General features: G+C 56.0%; 1 protein-coding gene across 1 annotated transcript in view; it reads left to right on the plus strand.

Moving 5' to 3' along the window:
• Positions 1–19,327, plus strand: part of LOC132208874 (transforming growth factor beta-1-induced transcript 1 protein-like) — a 35,357-nt gene extending 16,030 nt beyond the window's left edge. The window contains exons 2-7 of the mRNA XM_059644187.1: positions 10,872–10,922; positions 11,521–11,711; positions 14,961–15,031; positions 15,970–16,094; positions 18,685–18,863; positions 19,282–19,327. Of these exons, the coding sequence (XP_059500170.1) occupies positions 11,607–11,711; positions 14,961–15,031; positions 15,970–16,094; positions 18,685–18,863; positions 19,282–19,308 (507 nt within the window). The 5' untranslated portion in view covers positions 10,872–10,922; positions 11,521–11,606 and the 3' untranslated portion in view covers positions 19,309–19,327. The remainder of the gene's footprint in view (positions 1–10,871; positions 10,923–11,520; positions 11,712–14,960; positions 15,032–15,969; positions 16,095–18,684; positions 18,864–19,281) is intronic.

Consider the following 19,327-nt stretch of genomic DNA (forward strand, 5'->3'; position numbering starts at 1 on the left):
ACACCGATATACCACACACCCCTCACTGTAACACACCGATACACCCCACACCCCTCACTGTAACACACCGATATACCCCACACCCCTCACTGTAACACACCGATACACCCGGCACCCCTTAGTGTAACACACTGATACACCGCACACCCCTCAGTGTAACACACCGATACACCCCACACCCCTCACTGTAACACACCAATACACCCCACACCCCTCACTGTAACACACCGATATACCCCACACCCCTCACTGTAACACACCGATACACGCCACGCCCCTTAGTGTAACACACCGATACACCCCTCACCCCTCACTGTAACACACCGATATACCCCACACCCCTCACTGCAACACACCGATATACCCCACACCCCTCACTGCAACACACCGATATACCCCACACCCCTCACTGTAACACATCGACATACCCCACACCTCTCACTGTAACACATCGATACACCTGACACCTCTCACTGTAACACACCGTTACACCCCACACCCCTCACTGTAACACACCGATACACCCGACACCCCTCACTGTAACACACTGATATACCCCGCACCCCTAACTGTAACACATCGATACTCCCCACACCCCTCACTGTAACACACCGATACACCCCGCACCCCTAACTGTAACACATCGATACTCCCCACACCCCTAACTGTAACACACCGATACACCCCACACCCCTCACTGTAACACACCGATACACCCCACACCCCTCACTGTAACATTCCGATACACCCCACACCCCTCACTGTAACACACCGATATACCCCACACCCCTCACTGTAACACACCGATACACCCCACACCCCTCACTGTAACACACCGATACACCCCACACCCCTCACTGTAACACACTGATATACCCCACACCCCTCACTGTAACACACCGATATACTCCACACCCCTCACTGTAACACACCGATATACCCCGCACCCCTCACTGTAACACACCAATACACCCCGCACCCCTCACTGTAACACACCGATACACCCCGCACCCCTAACTGTAACACATCGATACTCCCCACACCCCTCACTGTAACACACCGATACACCCCGCACCCCTAACTGTAACACATCGATACTCCCCACACCCCTAACTGTAACACACCGATACACCCCACACCCCTCACTGTAACACACCGATACACCCCACACCCCTAACTGTAACACATCGATACTCCCCACACCCCTAACTGTAACACACCGATACACCCCGCAACCCTAACTGTAACACATCGATACACCCCACACACCTCACTGTAACACACCGATATACCCCACACCCCTCACTGTAACACACCGATACCCCCCACACCCCTCACTGTAACACACCGATATAACCCGCACCCCTCACTGTAACACACCGATACACCCCACACCCCTCACTGTAACACACCGATATACCCCACACCCCTCACTGTAACACACCAATATACCCCGCACCCCTCACTGCAACACACCGATATACACCACGCCCCTCACTGTAACACACCGATATACCCCACACCCCTCACTGTAACACACCGATACACCCCACACCCCTCACTGTAACACACCGATATACCCCACACCCCTCACTGTAACACACCGATATACCCCACACCCCTCACTGTAACTCACCGATATACCCCGCACCCCTAACTGTAACACATCGATACTCCCCACACCCCTCACTGTAACACACCGATATACCCCGCACCCCTCAGTGTAACACACCGATACACCCCTCACTGTAACACACCGATACACCCCTCACCCCTCACTGTAACACACCGATATACCCCACACCCCTCACTGTAACACACCGATACACCCCACACCCCTCAGTGTAACACACCGATACACCCCACACCCCTCACTGTAACACACCGACATACCCCACAGCCCTCACTGTAACACACCGATACACCCCACACCCCTCACTGTAACACACCGACATACCCCACAGCCCTCACTGTAACACACCGATACACCCCACACCCCTCACTGTAACACACCGATATACCCCAGACCCCTCACTGTAACACACCGATACACCCCACACCCCTCACTGTAACACACCGATATACCCCACACCCCTCACTGTAACACACCGATATACCCCACACCCCTCACTGTAACACACCGATATACCCCACACCCCTCACTGTAACACACAGATATACTCCACACCCCTCAGTGTAACACACCGATACACCCCACACCCCTCACTGTAACACACCGATATACCCCACACCCCTCACTGCAACACACCGATATACCCCACACCCCTCACTGTAACACACCGATATACACCACCCCCCTCACTGTAACACACCGATACACCCCGCACCCCTCACTGGAACACACCGATACACCTCACACCCCTCACTGTAACACACCGATATAGCCCACACCCCTCACTGTAACACACCGATATACTCCACGCCTCTCACTGTAACAAACCGATATACCACACACCCCTCACTGTAACACACCGATATACCCCACACCCCTCACTGGAACACACCGATATACCCGGCACCCCTCACTGTAACACACCGATACACCCCACACCCCTCACTGTAACACACCGATACACCCCACACCCCTCACTGTAACACACCGATACACCCCACACCCCTAACTGTAACACACCGATTTACCCCACACCCCTCACTGTAACACACCGATACACCCCACACCCCTCACTGTAACACACCGATACACCCCGTACCCCTCACTGTAACACACCGATACACCCCACACCCCTCACTGTAACACACCGATACACCCCACACCCCTCACTGTATCACACCGATGTACCCCGCACCCCTAACTGTAACACATCGATACTCCCCACACCCCTCACTGTAACACACCGATACACCCCACACCCCTCACTGTAACACACCGATATACCCCACACCCCTCACTGTAACACACCGATACACCCCGCACCCCTCACTGTAACACACCGATATACACCACACCCCTCACTGTAACACACCGATACACCCGGCACCCCTAACTGTAACACATCGATACTCCCCACACCCCTCACTGTAACACACCGATACACCCCACACCCCTCACTGTAACACACCGATACACCCGGCACCCCTAACTGTAACACATCGATACTCCCCACACCCCTCACTGTAACACACCGATACACCCCACGCCCCTCACTGAAACACACCGATATACCCCACACCCCTTACTGTAACACACCGATATACCCCACACCCCTCACTGTAACACACCGATACACCCGGCACCCCTTAGTGTAACCCACTGATACACCGCACACCCCTCAGTGTAACACACCGATACACCCCACACCCCTCACTGTAACACACCAATACACCCCACACCCCTCACTGTAACACACCGATATACCCCACACCCCTCAGTGTAACACACCGATACACCCCACACCCCTCACTGCAACACACCGATATACCCCACACCCCTCACTGTAACACACCGATATACCCCACACCCCTCACTGCAACACACCGATATACCCCACACACCTCACTGTAACACACCGATATACCCCACACCCCTCACTGTAACACACCGACATACCCCACACCCCTCACTGTAACACACTGATATACCCCGCACCCCTAACTGTAACACATCGATACTCCCCACACCCCTAACTGTAACACACCGATACACCCCACGCCCCTCACTGAAACACACCGATATACCCCACACCCCTCACTGTAACACACCGATATACCCCACACCCCTCACTGTAACACACCGATATACCCCACACCCCTCACTGTAACACACCGATACACCCGGCACCCCTTAGTGTAACACACTGATACACCGCACACCCCTCAGTGTAACACACCGATACACCCTACACCCCTCACTGTAACACACCGATATACCCCGCACTCCTCACTGTTACACACCGATACACCCCACACCCCTCACTGTAATACACCGATATACCCCACACCCCACACCCCTCACTGTTACACACCGATAAAGGCCACACCCCTCACTGTAACACACCGATATACCCCGCACCCCTAACTGTAACACACCGATACACCCCACACCCCTCACTGTAACACACCGATACACCCCGCACGCCTCACTGCAACACACCGATATACCCCACACCCCTCACTGTAACACACCAATATACCCCGCACCCCTCACTGCAACACACCGATATACCCCACACCCCTCACTGTAACACACCGATATACCCCACACCCCTCACTGTAACACACCGATACACCCCACACGCCTCAGTGTAACACACCGATATACCCCACACCCCTCACTGTAACACACCGATACACCCCACACCCCTCACTGTAACACACCGATACACCCCACACCCCTCACTGTAACACACCGATACACCCCACACCCCTCACTGTAACACACCGATATACCCCGCACCCCTCGCTGTAACACATCGATATACCCCACACCCCTCACTGTAACACACCGATAAACCCGACACCCCTCACTGTAACACACCGATATACCCCGCACCCCTCGCTGTAACACATCGATACACCCCGCACCCCTCACTGTAACACACCGATACACCCCGCACCCCACACTGTAACACACCGATATACCCCGCACCCGTCACTGTAACACACCGATACACCCCACACCCCTCACTGTAACACACCGATACACCCCGCACCCCACACTGTAACACACCGATACACCCCACACCCCTCACTGTAACACACCGATAAACCCGACACCCCTCACTGTAACACACCGATATACACCACCCCCCTCACTGTAACACACCGATACACCCCGCACCCCTCACTGTAACACACCGATATACCCCGCACCCCTCACTGTAACACACCGATATACACCACACCCCTCACTGTAACACACCGATATACCCCGCACCCCTAACTGTAACACATCGATACTCCCCACACCCCTCACTGTAACACACCGATATACCCCGCACCCCTCAGTGTAACACACCGATACACCCCTCACTGTAACACACCGATACACCCCTCACCCCTCACTGTAACACACCGATATACCCCACACCCCTCACTGTAACACACCGATATACCCCACACCCCTCACTGTAACACACCGATATACACCACACCCCTCACTGTAACACACCGATATACCCCACACCCCTCACTCTAACACACCGATACACCCCACACCCCTCAGTGTAACACACCGATATACCCCACACTCCTCACTGTAACACACCGATACACCCCACACCCCTCACTGTAACACACCGATATACCCCACACCCCTCACTGTAACACACCGATATACACCACCCCCCTCACTGTAACACACCGATACACCCCACACCCCACACTGTAACACACCGATACACCCCACACCCCTCAGTGTAACACACCGATATACCCCACACCCCTCACTGTAACACACCGATACACCCCACACCCCTCACTGTAACACACCGATATACCCGACACCCCTCAGTGTAACACACCGATATACCCCACACCCCTCAGTGTAACACACTGATATACCCCACACCCCTCACTGTAACACACCGATATACACCACACCCCTCAGTGTAACACACGGATATACCCCGCACCCCTCACTGTAACACACCGATACACCCCACACCCCTCACTGTAACACACCGATATACCCCACACCCCTCACTGTAACACACCGATATACACCACACCCCTCAGTGTAACACACCGATACACCCCACACCCCTCACTGTAACTCACTGATATACCCCACACCCCTCACAGTAACACACCGATACACCCCACACCCCTCACTGTAACACACCGATACACCCCGCACCCCTCACTGTAACACACCGATATACCCCACACACTTCACTGTAACACTCTGATATACCACACACCCCTCACTGTAACACACCGATACACACGACACCCCTCACTGTAACACACCGATAGACCCCGCACCCCTCACAGTAACACACCGATACACCCCACACCCCACACTGTAACACACCGATATACCCCACACCCCTCAGTGTCACACACCGATACACCCCACACCCCTCACTGTAACACACCGATACACGCCACGCCCCTCAGTGTAACACACCGATACACCCCTCACCCCTCACTGTAACACACCGATATACCCCACACCCCTCACTGCAACACACCGATATACCCCGCACCCCTCGCTGTAACACACCGATACACCCCACACCCCTCACTGTAACACACCGATATACCCCACACCCCTCACTGTAACACACCGATATACCCCACACCCCTCACTGTAACACATCGATATACCCCACACCCCTCACTGTAACACACCGATACACCCCACACCCCTCACTGTAACACACCGATACACCCCACACCCCTCACTGTAACACACCGATATACCCCACACCCCTCACTGTAACACACCGATACACCCCACACCCCTCACTGTAACACACCGATATACCCCGCACCCCTCGCTGTAACACATCGATATACCCCACACCCCTCACTGTAACACACCGATAGACCCGGCACCCCTTAGTGTAACCCACTGATACACCGCACACCCCTCAGTGTAACACACCGATACACCCCACACCCCTCACTGTAACACACCAATACACCCCACACCCCTCACTGTAACACACCGATATACCCCACACCCCTCAGTGTAACACACCGATACACCCCACACCCCTCACTGCAACACACCGATATACCCCACACCCCTCACTGTAACACACCGATATACCCCACACCCCTCACTGCAACACACCGATATACCCCACACCCCTCACTGTAACACACCGATATACCCCACACCCCTCACTGTAACACACCGACATACCCCACACCCCTCACTGTAACACACTGATATACCCCGCACCCCTAACTGTAACACATCGATACTCCCCACACCCCTCACTGTAACACACCGATACACCCCACGCCCCTCACTGAAACACACCGATATACCCCACACCCCTCACTGTAACACACCGATATACCCCACACCCCTCACTGTAACACACCGATATACCCCACACCCCTCACTGTAACACACCGATATACCCCACACCCCTCACTGTAACACACCGATACACCCGGCACCCCTTAGTGTAACACACTGATACACCGCACACCCCTCAGTGTAACACACCGATACACCCCACACCCCTCACTGTAACACACCGATATACCCCGCACTCCTCACTGTTACACACCGATACACCCCACACCCCTCACTGTAATACACCGATATACCCCACACCCCACACCCCTCACTGTTACACACCGATAAAGGCCACACCCCTCACTGTAACACACCGATATACCCCGCACCCCTAACTGTAACACACCGATACACCCCACACCCCTCACTGTAACACACCGATACACCCCGCACGCCTCACTGCAACACACCGATATACCCCACACCCCTCACTGTAACACACCAATATACCCCGCACCCCTCACTGCAACACACCGATATACCCCACACCCCTCACTGTAACACACCGATATACCCCACACCCCTCACTGTAACACACCGATACACCCCACACGCCTCAGTGTAACACACCGATATACCCCACACCCCTCACTGTAACACACCGATACACCCCACACCCCTCACTGTAACACACCGATATACCCCGCACCCCTCGCTGTAACACATCGATATACCCCGCACCCCTCACTGTAACACACCGATACACCCCACACCCCTCACTGTAACACACCGATACACCCCGCACCCCACACTGTAACACACCGATACACCCCACACCCCTCACTGTAACACACCGATAAACCCGACACCCCTCACTGTAACACACCGATATACACCACCTCCCTCACTGTAACACACCGATACACCCCGCACCCCTCACTGTAACACACCGATATACCCCGCACCCCTCACTGTAACACACCGATATACACCACACCCCTCACTGTAACACACCGATATACCCCGCACCCCTCAGTGTAACACACCGATACACCCCTCACTGTAACACACCGATACACCCCTCACCCCTCACTGTAACACACCGATATACCCCACACCCCTCACTGTAACACACCGATATACCCCACACCCCTCACTGTAACACACCGATATACACCACACCCCTCACTGTAACACACCGATATACCCCACACCCCTCACTCTAACACACCGATACACCCCACACCCCTCAGTGTAACACACCGATACACCCCACACCCCTCACTGTAACACACCGATATACCCCACACCCCTCACTGTAACACACCGATATACACCACCCCCCTCACTGTAACACACCGATACACCCCACACCCCACACTGTAACACACCGATACACCCCACACCCCTCAGTGTAACACACCGATATACCCCACACCCCTCACTGTAACACACCGATACACCCCACACCCCTCACTGTAACACACCGATATACCCGACACCCCTCAGTGTAACACACCGATATACCCCACACCCCTCAGTGTAACACACTGATATACCCCACACCCCTCACTGTAACACACCGATATACACCACACCCCTCAGTGTAACACACGGATATACCCCGCACCCCTCACTGTAACACACCGATACACCCCACACCCCTCACTGTAACACACCGATATACCCCACACCCCTCACTGTAACACACCGATATACACCACACCCCTCAGTGTAACACACCGATACACCCCACACCCCTCACTGTAACTCACTGATATACCCCACACCCCTCACAGTAACACACCGATACACCCCACACCCCTCACTGTAACACACCGATACACCCCGCACCCCTCACTGTAACACACCGATATACCCCACACACTTCACTGTAACACTCTGATATACCACACACCCCTCACTGTAACACACCGATACACACGACACCCCTCACTGTAACACACCGATAGACCCCGCACCCCTCACAGTAACACACCGATACACCCCACACCCCACACTGTAACACAGCGATACACCCCGCACCCCTCTCAGTAACACACCGATATATCCCACACCCCTCACTGTAACACACCGATATACACCACACCCCTCAGTGTAACACACCGATACACCCCACACCCCTCACTGTAACTCACTGATATACCCCACACCCCTCACAGTAACACACCGATACACCCCACACCCCTCACTGTAACACACCGATACACCCCACACCCCTCACTGTAACACACCGATATACCCCACACCCCTCACTGTAACACACCGATATACCCCACACCCCTCACTGTAACACATCGATATACCCCACACCCCTCACTGTAACACACCGATATACCCCACACCCCTCACTGTAACACTCTGATATACCACACACCCCTCACTGTAACACACCGATACACACGACACCCCTCACTGTAACACACCGATAGACCCCGCACCCCTCACAGTAACACACCGATACACCCCACACCCCACACTGTAACACAGCGATACACCCCGCACCCCTCTCAGTAACACACCGATATATCCCACACCCCTCACTGTAACACACCGATATACCCCACACCCCTCACTGTAACACACCGATATACCCCACACCCCTCAGTGTAACACACCGATATACCCCACACCCCTCAGTGTAACACACCGATATACCCCACACCCCTCACTGTAACACACCGATACAACCCACACCCCTCACTGTAACACACCGATATACCCCACACCCCTCACTGTAACACACCGATATACACCACACCCCTCACTGTAACACACCGATATACCCCACACCCATCACTGTAACATTCCGATACACCCCACACCCCCCACTGTAACACACTGATACACCCCACACCCCTCACCGTAACACACCGATACACCCCACACCCCTCACTGTAACACACCGATATACCCCACACCCCTCACTGTAACACACCGATACACCCCACACCCCTCACTGTAACACACCGATATACCCCACACCCCTCACTGTAACACACCGATATACCCCACACCCCTCACTGTAACACACCGATACACCCCACACCCCTCACTGTAACATTCCGATATACCCCACACCCCTCACTGTAACACACCGATACACCCCACACCCCTCACTGTAACACACCGATACACCCCACACCCCTCACTGTAACACACCGATACACCCCACACCCCTCACTGTAACATTCCGATACACCCCACACCCCTCACTGTAACACACCGATATACCCCACACCCCTCACTGTAACACACCGATATACCCCACACCCCTCAGTGTAACACACCGATATACCCCACACCCCTCACTGTAACACACTGATATACCCCACACCCCTCACTGTAACACACCATTATACCACACACCCCTCACTGTAACACACCGATATACCCCACGCCCCTCACTGTAACACACCGATATACCTCACACCCCTCACTGTAACACACCGATACACCCCGCACCCCTCACTGTAACACACTGATATATCCCCACACCCCTCACTGTAACACACTGATATACCCCACACCCCTCACTGTAACACATCGATACACCCCGCACCCCTCACTGTAACACACCGATATACCCCGCACCCCTCACTGTAACACACCGATATACCCCACGCCCCTCACTGTAACACACCGATATACCTCACACCCCTCACTGTAACACACCGATATACCCCGCACCCTCACTGTAACACACCGATATACCCCACGCCCCTCACGGTGACTTTGAACTGAGTTTGTGAGTGCCACGGCTCTCTCTCAGTCTGCTCACTGGGTTTTGTGGTCTGTTTTCTGTATGTTATGTAGATAATGGTTCTGAGTCCAGTCTCTCTCTCTCTGTCTCTCTGTCTCTCTGTCTCTGTCTCTATGTCCGTCTCTCTAGGTCTTGCTGAGGATCCTGGCTCCCACCTCAGTCCGCGTGTCATTATCTTCGGTATGTATCCTTTTCACTTCACCTCCCCGCGTTCACTCCATTCTCTCCCAGGGACAGGGACATACAGGGTAAAGCTTCCTCTACTCTGTTGCCCCCCCCCACTGCCGCAGCCACCATCAAACACTCCCAGGGACAGAGACAGCACAGGGTTAGATACAGTGTAAAACTTCCTCGACACTGTCCCCCCAATCCAACTCTCCCAGGAACATCACAGGGTTAGATACAGGGTAAAGCTCCCTCTACACGGTCCCCCCCATCCAACACATCCAGGGACATCACAGGGTTAGATACAGGGTAAAGCTCTCTCTACACTGTCCCCACCATCCAACACTCCCAGGGACATCAAAGTGTTAGATACAGCATAAAGCTCCCTCTACACTGTCCACCCCAGCCAACACCCCCAGGGACAGGGACAGAACACGGCTCTCTCTGTGTCTCTCTCTCTCTCTCTCTCTGCACCACTATCGTTCAGTCAGGAAGCAGGGCCCTGCCTCAGTCTGGGTGTAGCGCTGCGATCGTACAGGACCCTCCTCACCTCTCCTATTTCTCCATCATTCCCCGCCCCACTCCCCACTCTCTCTATCTGCCCTCTGCACAGATGCCCTGCTAGCAGACCTGGAAAACACCAGCTCCCACATTTCCAAGAGACCCGCAGTGCTCGCAGACACGCCGACATCTCGCCCCATGGATTCAGGGACCATCTGCCCCTCGATCATTCACAGCGACGGTCACCGGAGGGGCCCAGCAGGTTCCCAACAGCCTCCTCCTCCAGCTTACACACCCCAACAGGTAAGCAGAGGGACCAGGAAATGTACAGATATCTCCCTGAGAGAGAGAGAGAGGGGACTGAGAGACACCAGTCAGTGTACAGATATCTCCCTGAGAGAGAGGGGACTGAGAGACACCAGTCAGTGTACAGATATCTCCCTGAGAGAGAGAGAGAGGGGACTGAGAGACACCAGTCAGTGTACAGATTTCTCCCTGAGAGAGAGAGAGAGGTTGGGGGGGCACTGAGAGACACCAGTCAGTGTACAGATATCTCCCTGAGAGAGAGAGAGGGGGGGTACTGAGAGACACCAGTCAGTGGACAGATATCTCCCTGAGAGAGAGAGGGAGGACTGAGAGACACCAGTCAGTGTACAGATATCTCCCTGAGAGAGAGAGAGGGGGGGCACTGAGAGACACCAGTCAGTGTACAGATATCTCCCTGAGAGAGAGGGGGGGACTGAGAGACACCAGTCAGTGTACAATATCTCCCTGAGAGAGAGAGAGGGGGGGCACTGAGAGACACCAGTCAGTGTACAGATATCTCCCTGAGAGAGAGAGAGGGGGGGCACTGAGAGACACCAGTCAGTGTACAGATATATCCCTGAGAGAGAGAGAGAGGGGGCACTGAGAGACACCAGTCAGTGTACAGATATCTCCCTGAGAGAGAGAGAGGGGGGACTGAGAGACACCAGTCAGTGTACAGATATCTCCCTGAGAGAGAGAGAGAGAGGGGACTGAGAGACACCAGTCAGTGTACAGATATCTCCCTGAGAGAGAGAGAGAGGGGACTGAGAGACACCAGTCAGTGTACAGATATCTCCCTGAGAGAGAGAGAGAGGGGGGACTGAGAGACACCAGTCAGTGTACAGATATCTCCCTGAGAGAGAGAGAGAGAGGGGACTGAGAGACACCAGTCAGTGTACAGATATCTCCCTGAGAGAGAGAGGGGGGGGACTGAGAGACACCAGTCAGTGTACAGATATCTCCCTGAGAGAGAGAGAGAGGGGGGACTGAGAGACACCAGTCAGTGTACAGATATCCCCCTGAGAGAGAGAGAGGGGGGACTGAGAGACACCAGTCAGTGTACAGATATCTCCCTGAGAGAGAGAGAGGGGGGGACTGAGAGACACCAGTCAGTGTACAGATATCTCCCTGAGAGAGAGAGAGAGGGGGGACTGAGAGACACCAGTCAGTGTACAGATATCTCCCTGAGAGAGAGAGAGAGGGGGGACTGAGAGACACCAGTCAGTGTACAGATATCTCCCTGAGAGAGAGAGAGGGGGGGAACTGAGAGACACCAGTCAGTGTACAGATATCTCCCTGAGAGAGAGAGAGAGGGGACTGAGAGACACCAGTCAGTGTACAGATATCTCCCTGAGAGAGAGAGAGAGTGGGGACTGAGAGACACCAGTCAGTGTACAGATATCTCCCTGAGAGAGAGACAGAGGGGGGACTGAGAGACACCAGTCAGTGTACAGATATCTCCCTGAGAGAGAGAGAGAGGGGACTGAGAGACACCAGTCAGTGTACAGATATCTCCCAGAGAGAGAGAGAGGGGGGGGACTGAGAGACACCAGTCAGTGTACAGATATCTCCCTGAGAGAGAGACAGAGGGGGGACTGAGAGACACCAGTCAGTGTACAGATATCTCCCTGAGAGAGAGAGGGGGGACTGAGAGACACCAGTCAGTGTACAGATATCTCCCTGAGAGAGAGAGAGAGGGGGGACTGAGAGACACCAGTCAGTGTACAGATATCTCCCTGAGAGAGGGGGGACTGAGAGACACCAGTCAGTGTACAGATATCTCACTGAGAGAGAGAGAGAGAGGGGGGGGACTGAGAGACACCAGTCAGTGTACAGATATCTCCCTGAGAGAGAGAGAGAGGGGGGACTGAGAGACACCAGTCAGTGTACAGATATCTCCCTGAGAGAGAGAGAGAGGGGGGACTGAGAGACACCAGTCAGTGTACAGATATCTCCCTGAGAGAGAGAGAGGGGGGGAACTGAGAGACACCAGTCAGTGTACAGATATCTCCCTGAGAGAGAGAGAGAGGGGACTGAGAGACACCAGTCAGTGTACAGATATCTCTCTGAGAGAGAGGGGGTACTGAGAGACACCAGTCAGTGTACAGATATCTCCCTGAGAGAGAGAGAGGGGGGACTGAGAGACACCAGTCAGTGTACAGATATCTCCCTGAGAGAGAGAGAGTGGGGACACTGAGAGACACCAGTCAGTGTACAGATATCTCCCTGAGAGAGAGACAGAGGGGGGACTGAGAGACACCAGTCAGTGTACAGATATCTCCCTGAGAGAGAGAGAGAGGGGACTGAGAGACACCAGTCAGTGTACAGATATCTCCCTGAGAGAGGGGGGACTGAGAGACACCAGTCAGTGTACAGATATCTCCCTGAGAGAGAGAGAGGGGGGACTGAGAGACACCAGTCAGTGTACAGATATCTCCCTGAGAGAGAGAGAGAGAGGGGGGACTGAGAGACACCAGTCAGTGTACAGATATCTCCCTGAGAGAGAGAGAGAGAGGGGGGACTGAGAGACACCAGTCAGTGTACAGATATCTCCCTGAGAGAGAGGGGACTGAGAGACACCAGTCAGTGTACAGATATCTCCCTGAGAGAGAGAGAGGGGGGACTGAGAGACACCAGTCAGTGTACAGATATCTCCCTGAGAGAGAGGGGGGGGAACTGAGAGACACCAGTCAGTGTACAGATATCTCCCTGAGAGAGGGGGGGACTGAGAGACACCAGTCAGTGTACAGATATCTCCCTGAGAGAGAGAGGGGGGACTGAGAGACACCAGTCAGTGTACAGATATCTCCCTGAGAGAGAGAGGGGGGACTGAGAGACACCAGTCAGTGTACAGATATCTCCCTGAGAGAGGGGGGGACTGAGAGACACCAGTCAGTGTACAGATATCTCCCTGAGAGAGAGAGGGGGGGGGACTGAGAGACACCAGTCAGTGTACAGATATCTCCCTGAGAGAGAGAGAGCGGGGACTGAGAGACACCAGTCAGTGTACAGATATCTCCCAGAGAGAGAGAGAGAGGGGACTGAGAGACACCAGTCAGTGTACAGATATCTCCCTGAGAGAGGGGGGGGGACTGAGAGACACCAGTCAGTGTACAGATATCTCCCTGAGAGAGGGGGGGGGGGGGGGGAGGGTGGGGGGGGGCGGTGTGGGGGTGTGGTGGGAGGGGGTTGATGCCGAGCGGTACCATGCCTTGTATCTGAGAGTGTGTTCTTACTGACTTACAGACTGTGAGTGCGGCGCAGTCAGAGCTCAATCGGTCAGGCCTGGGCAGTGGGGAAAAGGATCATCTCTACAGGTAACGGGGGCCACTGTATCTATCCCCCACCCCGCCCTCTCCCTCTGCGCCCGCTCCCGCACCGCCCTCTCCCTATCTCTGTCACCCCCTCCATCCCCCTACACCCCCTCCCTATCTCTGTCACCCCCTCCATCCCCCTATACCCCCTCCCTATCTCTGTCACCCTCCTCCGTCCCCCTACACCCCCTCCCTATCTCTGTCACCCTCCTCCGTCCCCCTACACCCCCTCCCTATCTCGGTCACCCCCTCCGTCCCCCTACACCCCCTCCCTATCTCCGTCACCCCCTCCGTCCCCCTACACCCCCTCCCTATCTCCGTCACCCCCTCCGTCCCCCTACACCCCCTCCCTATCTCTGTCACCCCCTCCGTCCCCCTAAACCCCCTCCCTATCTCTGTCACCCTCCTCCGTCCCCCTACACCCCCTCCCTATCTCTGTCACCCTCCTCCGTCCCCCTACACCCCCTCCCTATCTCTGTCACCCCCTCCGTCCCCCTACACCCCCTCCCTATCTCTGTCACCCCCTCCGTCCCCCTAAACCCCCTCCCTATCTCTGTCACCCCCTCCATCCCCCTATACCCCCTCCCTATCTCCGTCACCCCCTCCACCCCCTCCCTATCTCTGTACCCGTAGACACACCCCTGGGGCCCTGAGCTGTCTGTCTGTCTCTCTCTCTCTCGCTCTGTGTCTGTCCCGAGCCCCTTCGCTCGGAGAGATTCTCTTTCAGCCTCCGTTCCTGGCCAGGCGCTATGCCAATGAAGCTGTTCGTGTGGCCCCGCTCGGCTGTGACCCGATGGCGTTGCCCGTTTGCAGTGCCGCCCTCCGTCCCGAGGGGCGTAGTCGCTCATACTGAGCTCTACCCTTGGGCGGCTCCCGGGCCGTTCCCAGGGATTGTAAACGGGATCTCCTGCCCTCACGGTGTCTCTGTCTCTGCCCCCCAGCACCGTCTGTAAACCCAAGGCCGGGGAGCAGGCACCGCCCGGCAATTCGACCATGGTAGGCAGCGGCCTCTCCGAGCTGGATCGCTTACTACAGGAGCTCAACACTGCCCAGTTCAACATCACAGGTAGGCGTGGGTCCGGGATGGGGCGTGTGACCAATCCTCCCTCCGGCACGCTCTCTCACTCACTCCGTCCCTCCGTCAGGGTCCCTTTCACTCACTCCATCCCTCCGTCAGGGTCCCTCTATCTCTCACTGCATCCCTCTGTCAGGGACCCTCTCTCACTCACTCCATCCCTCCGTCAGGGTCCCTCTATCTCTCACTGCATCCCTCTGTCAGGGTCCCTCTCTCACTCACTCTATCCCTCCGTCAGGGTCCCTCTATCTCTCACTCCATCCCTCTGTCAGGGTCCCTCTCTCACTCACTCCATCCCTCCGTCAGGGTCCCTCTCACTCACTCCATCCCTCCGTCAGGGTCCCTCTATCTCTCACTGCATCCCTCTGTCAGGGTCCCTCTCTCACTCACTCCATCCCTCCGTCAGGGTTCCTCTCTCACTCACTCCATCCCTCTGTCAGGGTCCCTTTCACTCACTCCATCCCTCCGTCAGGGTCCCTCTATCTCTCACTCCATCCCTCTGTCAAGGTCCCACTCTCACTCACTCCATCCCTCCGTCAGGGTCCCTTTCACTCACTCCATCCCTCCGTCAGGGTCCCTCTCTCAGTCACTCCATCCCTCTGTCAGGGTCCCTTTCACTCACTCCATCCCTCCGTCAGGGTCCCTCTATCTCTCACTCCATCCCTCTGTCAGGGACCCTCTCTCTCACTCCATCTCACCGTCAGTGTCTCTCTCACTCACTCCATCCTTCCGTCAGGGTCCCTCTCTCACTCACTCCATCACTCCATCCCTCCGTCAGGGCCCCTCTCTCACTCACTCCATCCCTCTGTCAGGGTCCCTTTCACTCACTCCGTCCCTCCGTCAGGGTCCCTCTATCTCTCACTCCATCCCTCTGTCAGGGTCCCTCTCTCTCTCACTCCATCCCTCTGTCAGGGTCCCTCTCTCACTCACTCCGTCCCTCCGTCAGGGTCCCTCTATCTCTCACTCCATCCCTCTGTCAGGGACCCTCTCTCACTCACTCTATCCCTCCGTCAGGGTCCCTCTATCTCTCACTCCATCCCTCCGTCAGGGTCCCTTTCACTCACTCCATCCCTCTGTCAGGGTCCCTCTATCTCTCACTTCATCCCTCTGGCAGGGACCCTCTCTCACTCACTCCATCCCTCTGTCAGGGTCCCTCTCTCACTCACTCACTCTATCCCTCCGTCAGGGTCCCTCTCTCACTCACTCACTCCATGCCTCCGTCAGGGTCCCTCTATCTCTCACTCCATCCCTCTGTCAGGGTCCCTCTATCTCTCACTCCATCCCTCTGTCAGGGTCCCTCTCTCACTCACTCCGTCCCTCCGTCAGGGTCCCTCTATCTCTCACTCCATCCCTCTGTCAGGTTCTCTCTCACTGACTCACTCCATCCCTCCGTCAGGGTCCCTCTCTCATTGACTCACTCCATCCCTCCGTCAGGGTCCCTCTCTCACTCACTCACTCCATCCCTCCGTCAGGGTCTCTCTCACTCCATCCCTCCATCAGGGTCCCTCTCTCACTCACTCCATCCTTCCGTCAGGGTCCCTCCCATTCACTCACTCCATCTCACCATCAGTGTCTCTCTCACTCACTCCATCCTTCCGTCAGGGTCCCTCTCTCACTCACTCCATCACTCCATCCCTCCGTCAGGGCCCCTCTCTCACACTCACTCCATCCCATCCGTCAGGGTCCCTCTCTCACTCACTCCATCACTCCATCCCATCCGTCAGGGTCCCTCTCTCACTCACTCCATCACTCCATCCCTCCATCAGGGTCCCTCTCTCACTCACTCCATCCCTCCGTCTGTGTCTCTATCACTCACTCTATCCCTCCATCAGGGTCCCTCTCTCACTCACTCCATCCCTCCATCAGGGTCCCTCTCTCTCTCTATCCCTCCGTCACCGATTCTCGTTCTCTCTCTCAGTTTTCCTTTGTAAAGAGATCATTTCAGACACTTTTATCTCTCTCCCTCTCTCCCCCCGTCTCCCTCTCTCCCCCCGTCTATACCTCTCTCCCCCCGTCTCCCTCTCTCCCCCCGTCTATACCTCTCTCCCCCCGTCTCCCTCGATACCCCCCGTCTCTCTCTCTCCCCTCCCGTCTCTCTCCCTCTTCCCCACCCCTCTCTCCCTCTCCCCCCCCACTCTCTCCCTCTCCCCTCTCCCCCCCCACTCTCTCCCTCTCCCCCCCCCACTCTCTCCCCCTCCCCCCCCTCCCCCTCCACTCTCTCCCCCCTCCCCCCCCCACTCTCTCCCCTCTCCCCCCCCACTCTCTCCCCCTCTCTCCCTCTTCCCCCCCCACTCTCTCCCCTCTCTCCCTCTCCCCCCGCCTCCCTCTTCCCCCCCTCTCCCTCTTCCCCCCCCACTCTCTCCCTCTCCCCCCCTCTCTCTCCCACCCCCTCCCTTTCCCCCATCTCTCTCCACCTCCTCTCTCCCCCCCTCCATCTCCCCCCATCCCTCCCCCTTCTCTTCTCCCCCTCTCTCTCTCCCACCCCCTCCCTTTCCCCCATCTCTCTCCACCCCCCCTCTCTCTAACCCCCTCCGTGTCCCCCCCCCCTCCCCTCTCTCTCTTTCTCCCACCTCAATCCCAGATGAAATCCTGGCCCAGTTCCCCCCCAGGAAAAGCGGCCGGGGGCCGGGAAGGGACGAGGGATCCGGGCCTGGGCTCCGGCCTCACCGACGGGGGGACCGCCCCGAAGCCGGTTGCGGGGGCAGTGGAGGAGGAGGTGACAACGAAGGAGATGGGGAGTGGGCCGCACGGCTTCATTGGGTGAGTTAGGGAGGACGTGGTGAGGCGAGGGCTGGGGTGCCGGGGTGGTGGGGAGGGGGGTGTGGGGGGCGCGGGTGCGTCCGAGACACCCGGCTCCAGGCCGCGGCAAATCGGTGACATCAACGTTCACAATGTCAAGTGGGATGGGGGGTGGTGGGGCCATCTTGGACGGTGGCCATCTTGGATGGCAACCATCTTGGAAGGCGGCCAACTTGGACGGCAGTCCTCTTGGGCGGCGGCCATCTTGGACGGCCGCCATCTTGGAAGGTGGCCATTTTAGACAATGGCCATCTTGGATGGTGGCCATCTTGGAAGGTATTGAAATGGGCGTCCAGGGAGGGGAGGATGGAATCAGACAGAGGGGACAACACTCAGCCCGAGAGAAAACTCAGCCACTTCTCTCTCTCTCTCGCGGCAGAGCTTCGACCCCGCAGGAGCAATCTAAAACCTCAGCGACGTCAGCA

The sequence above is a fragment of the Stegostoma tigrinum genome, unplaced genomic scaffold (genome assembly GCF_030684315.1).
Source record: "Stegostoma tigrinum isolate sSteTig4 unplaced genomic scaffold, sSteTig4.hap1 scaffold_562, whole genome shotgun sequence".
NCBI lineage: Eukaryota > Metazoa > Chordata > Chondrichthyes > Orectolobiformes > Stegostomatidae > Stegostoma > Stegostoma tigrinum.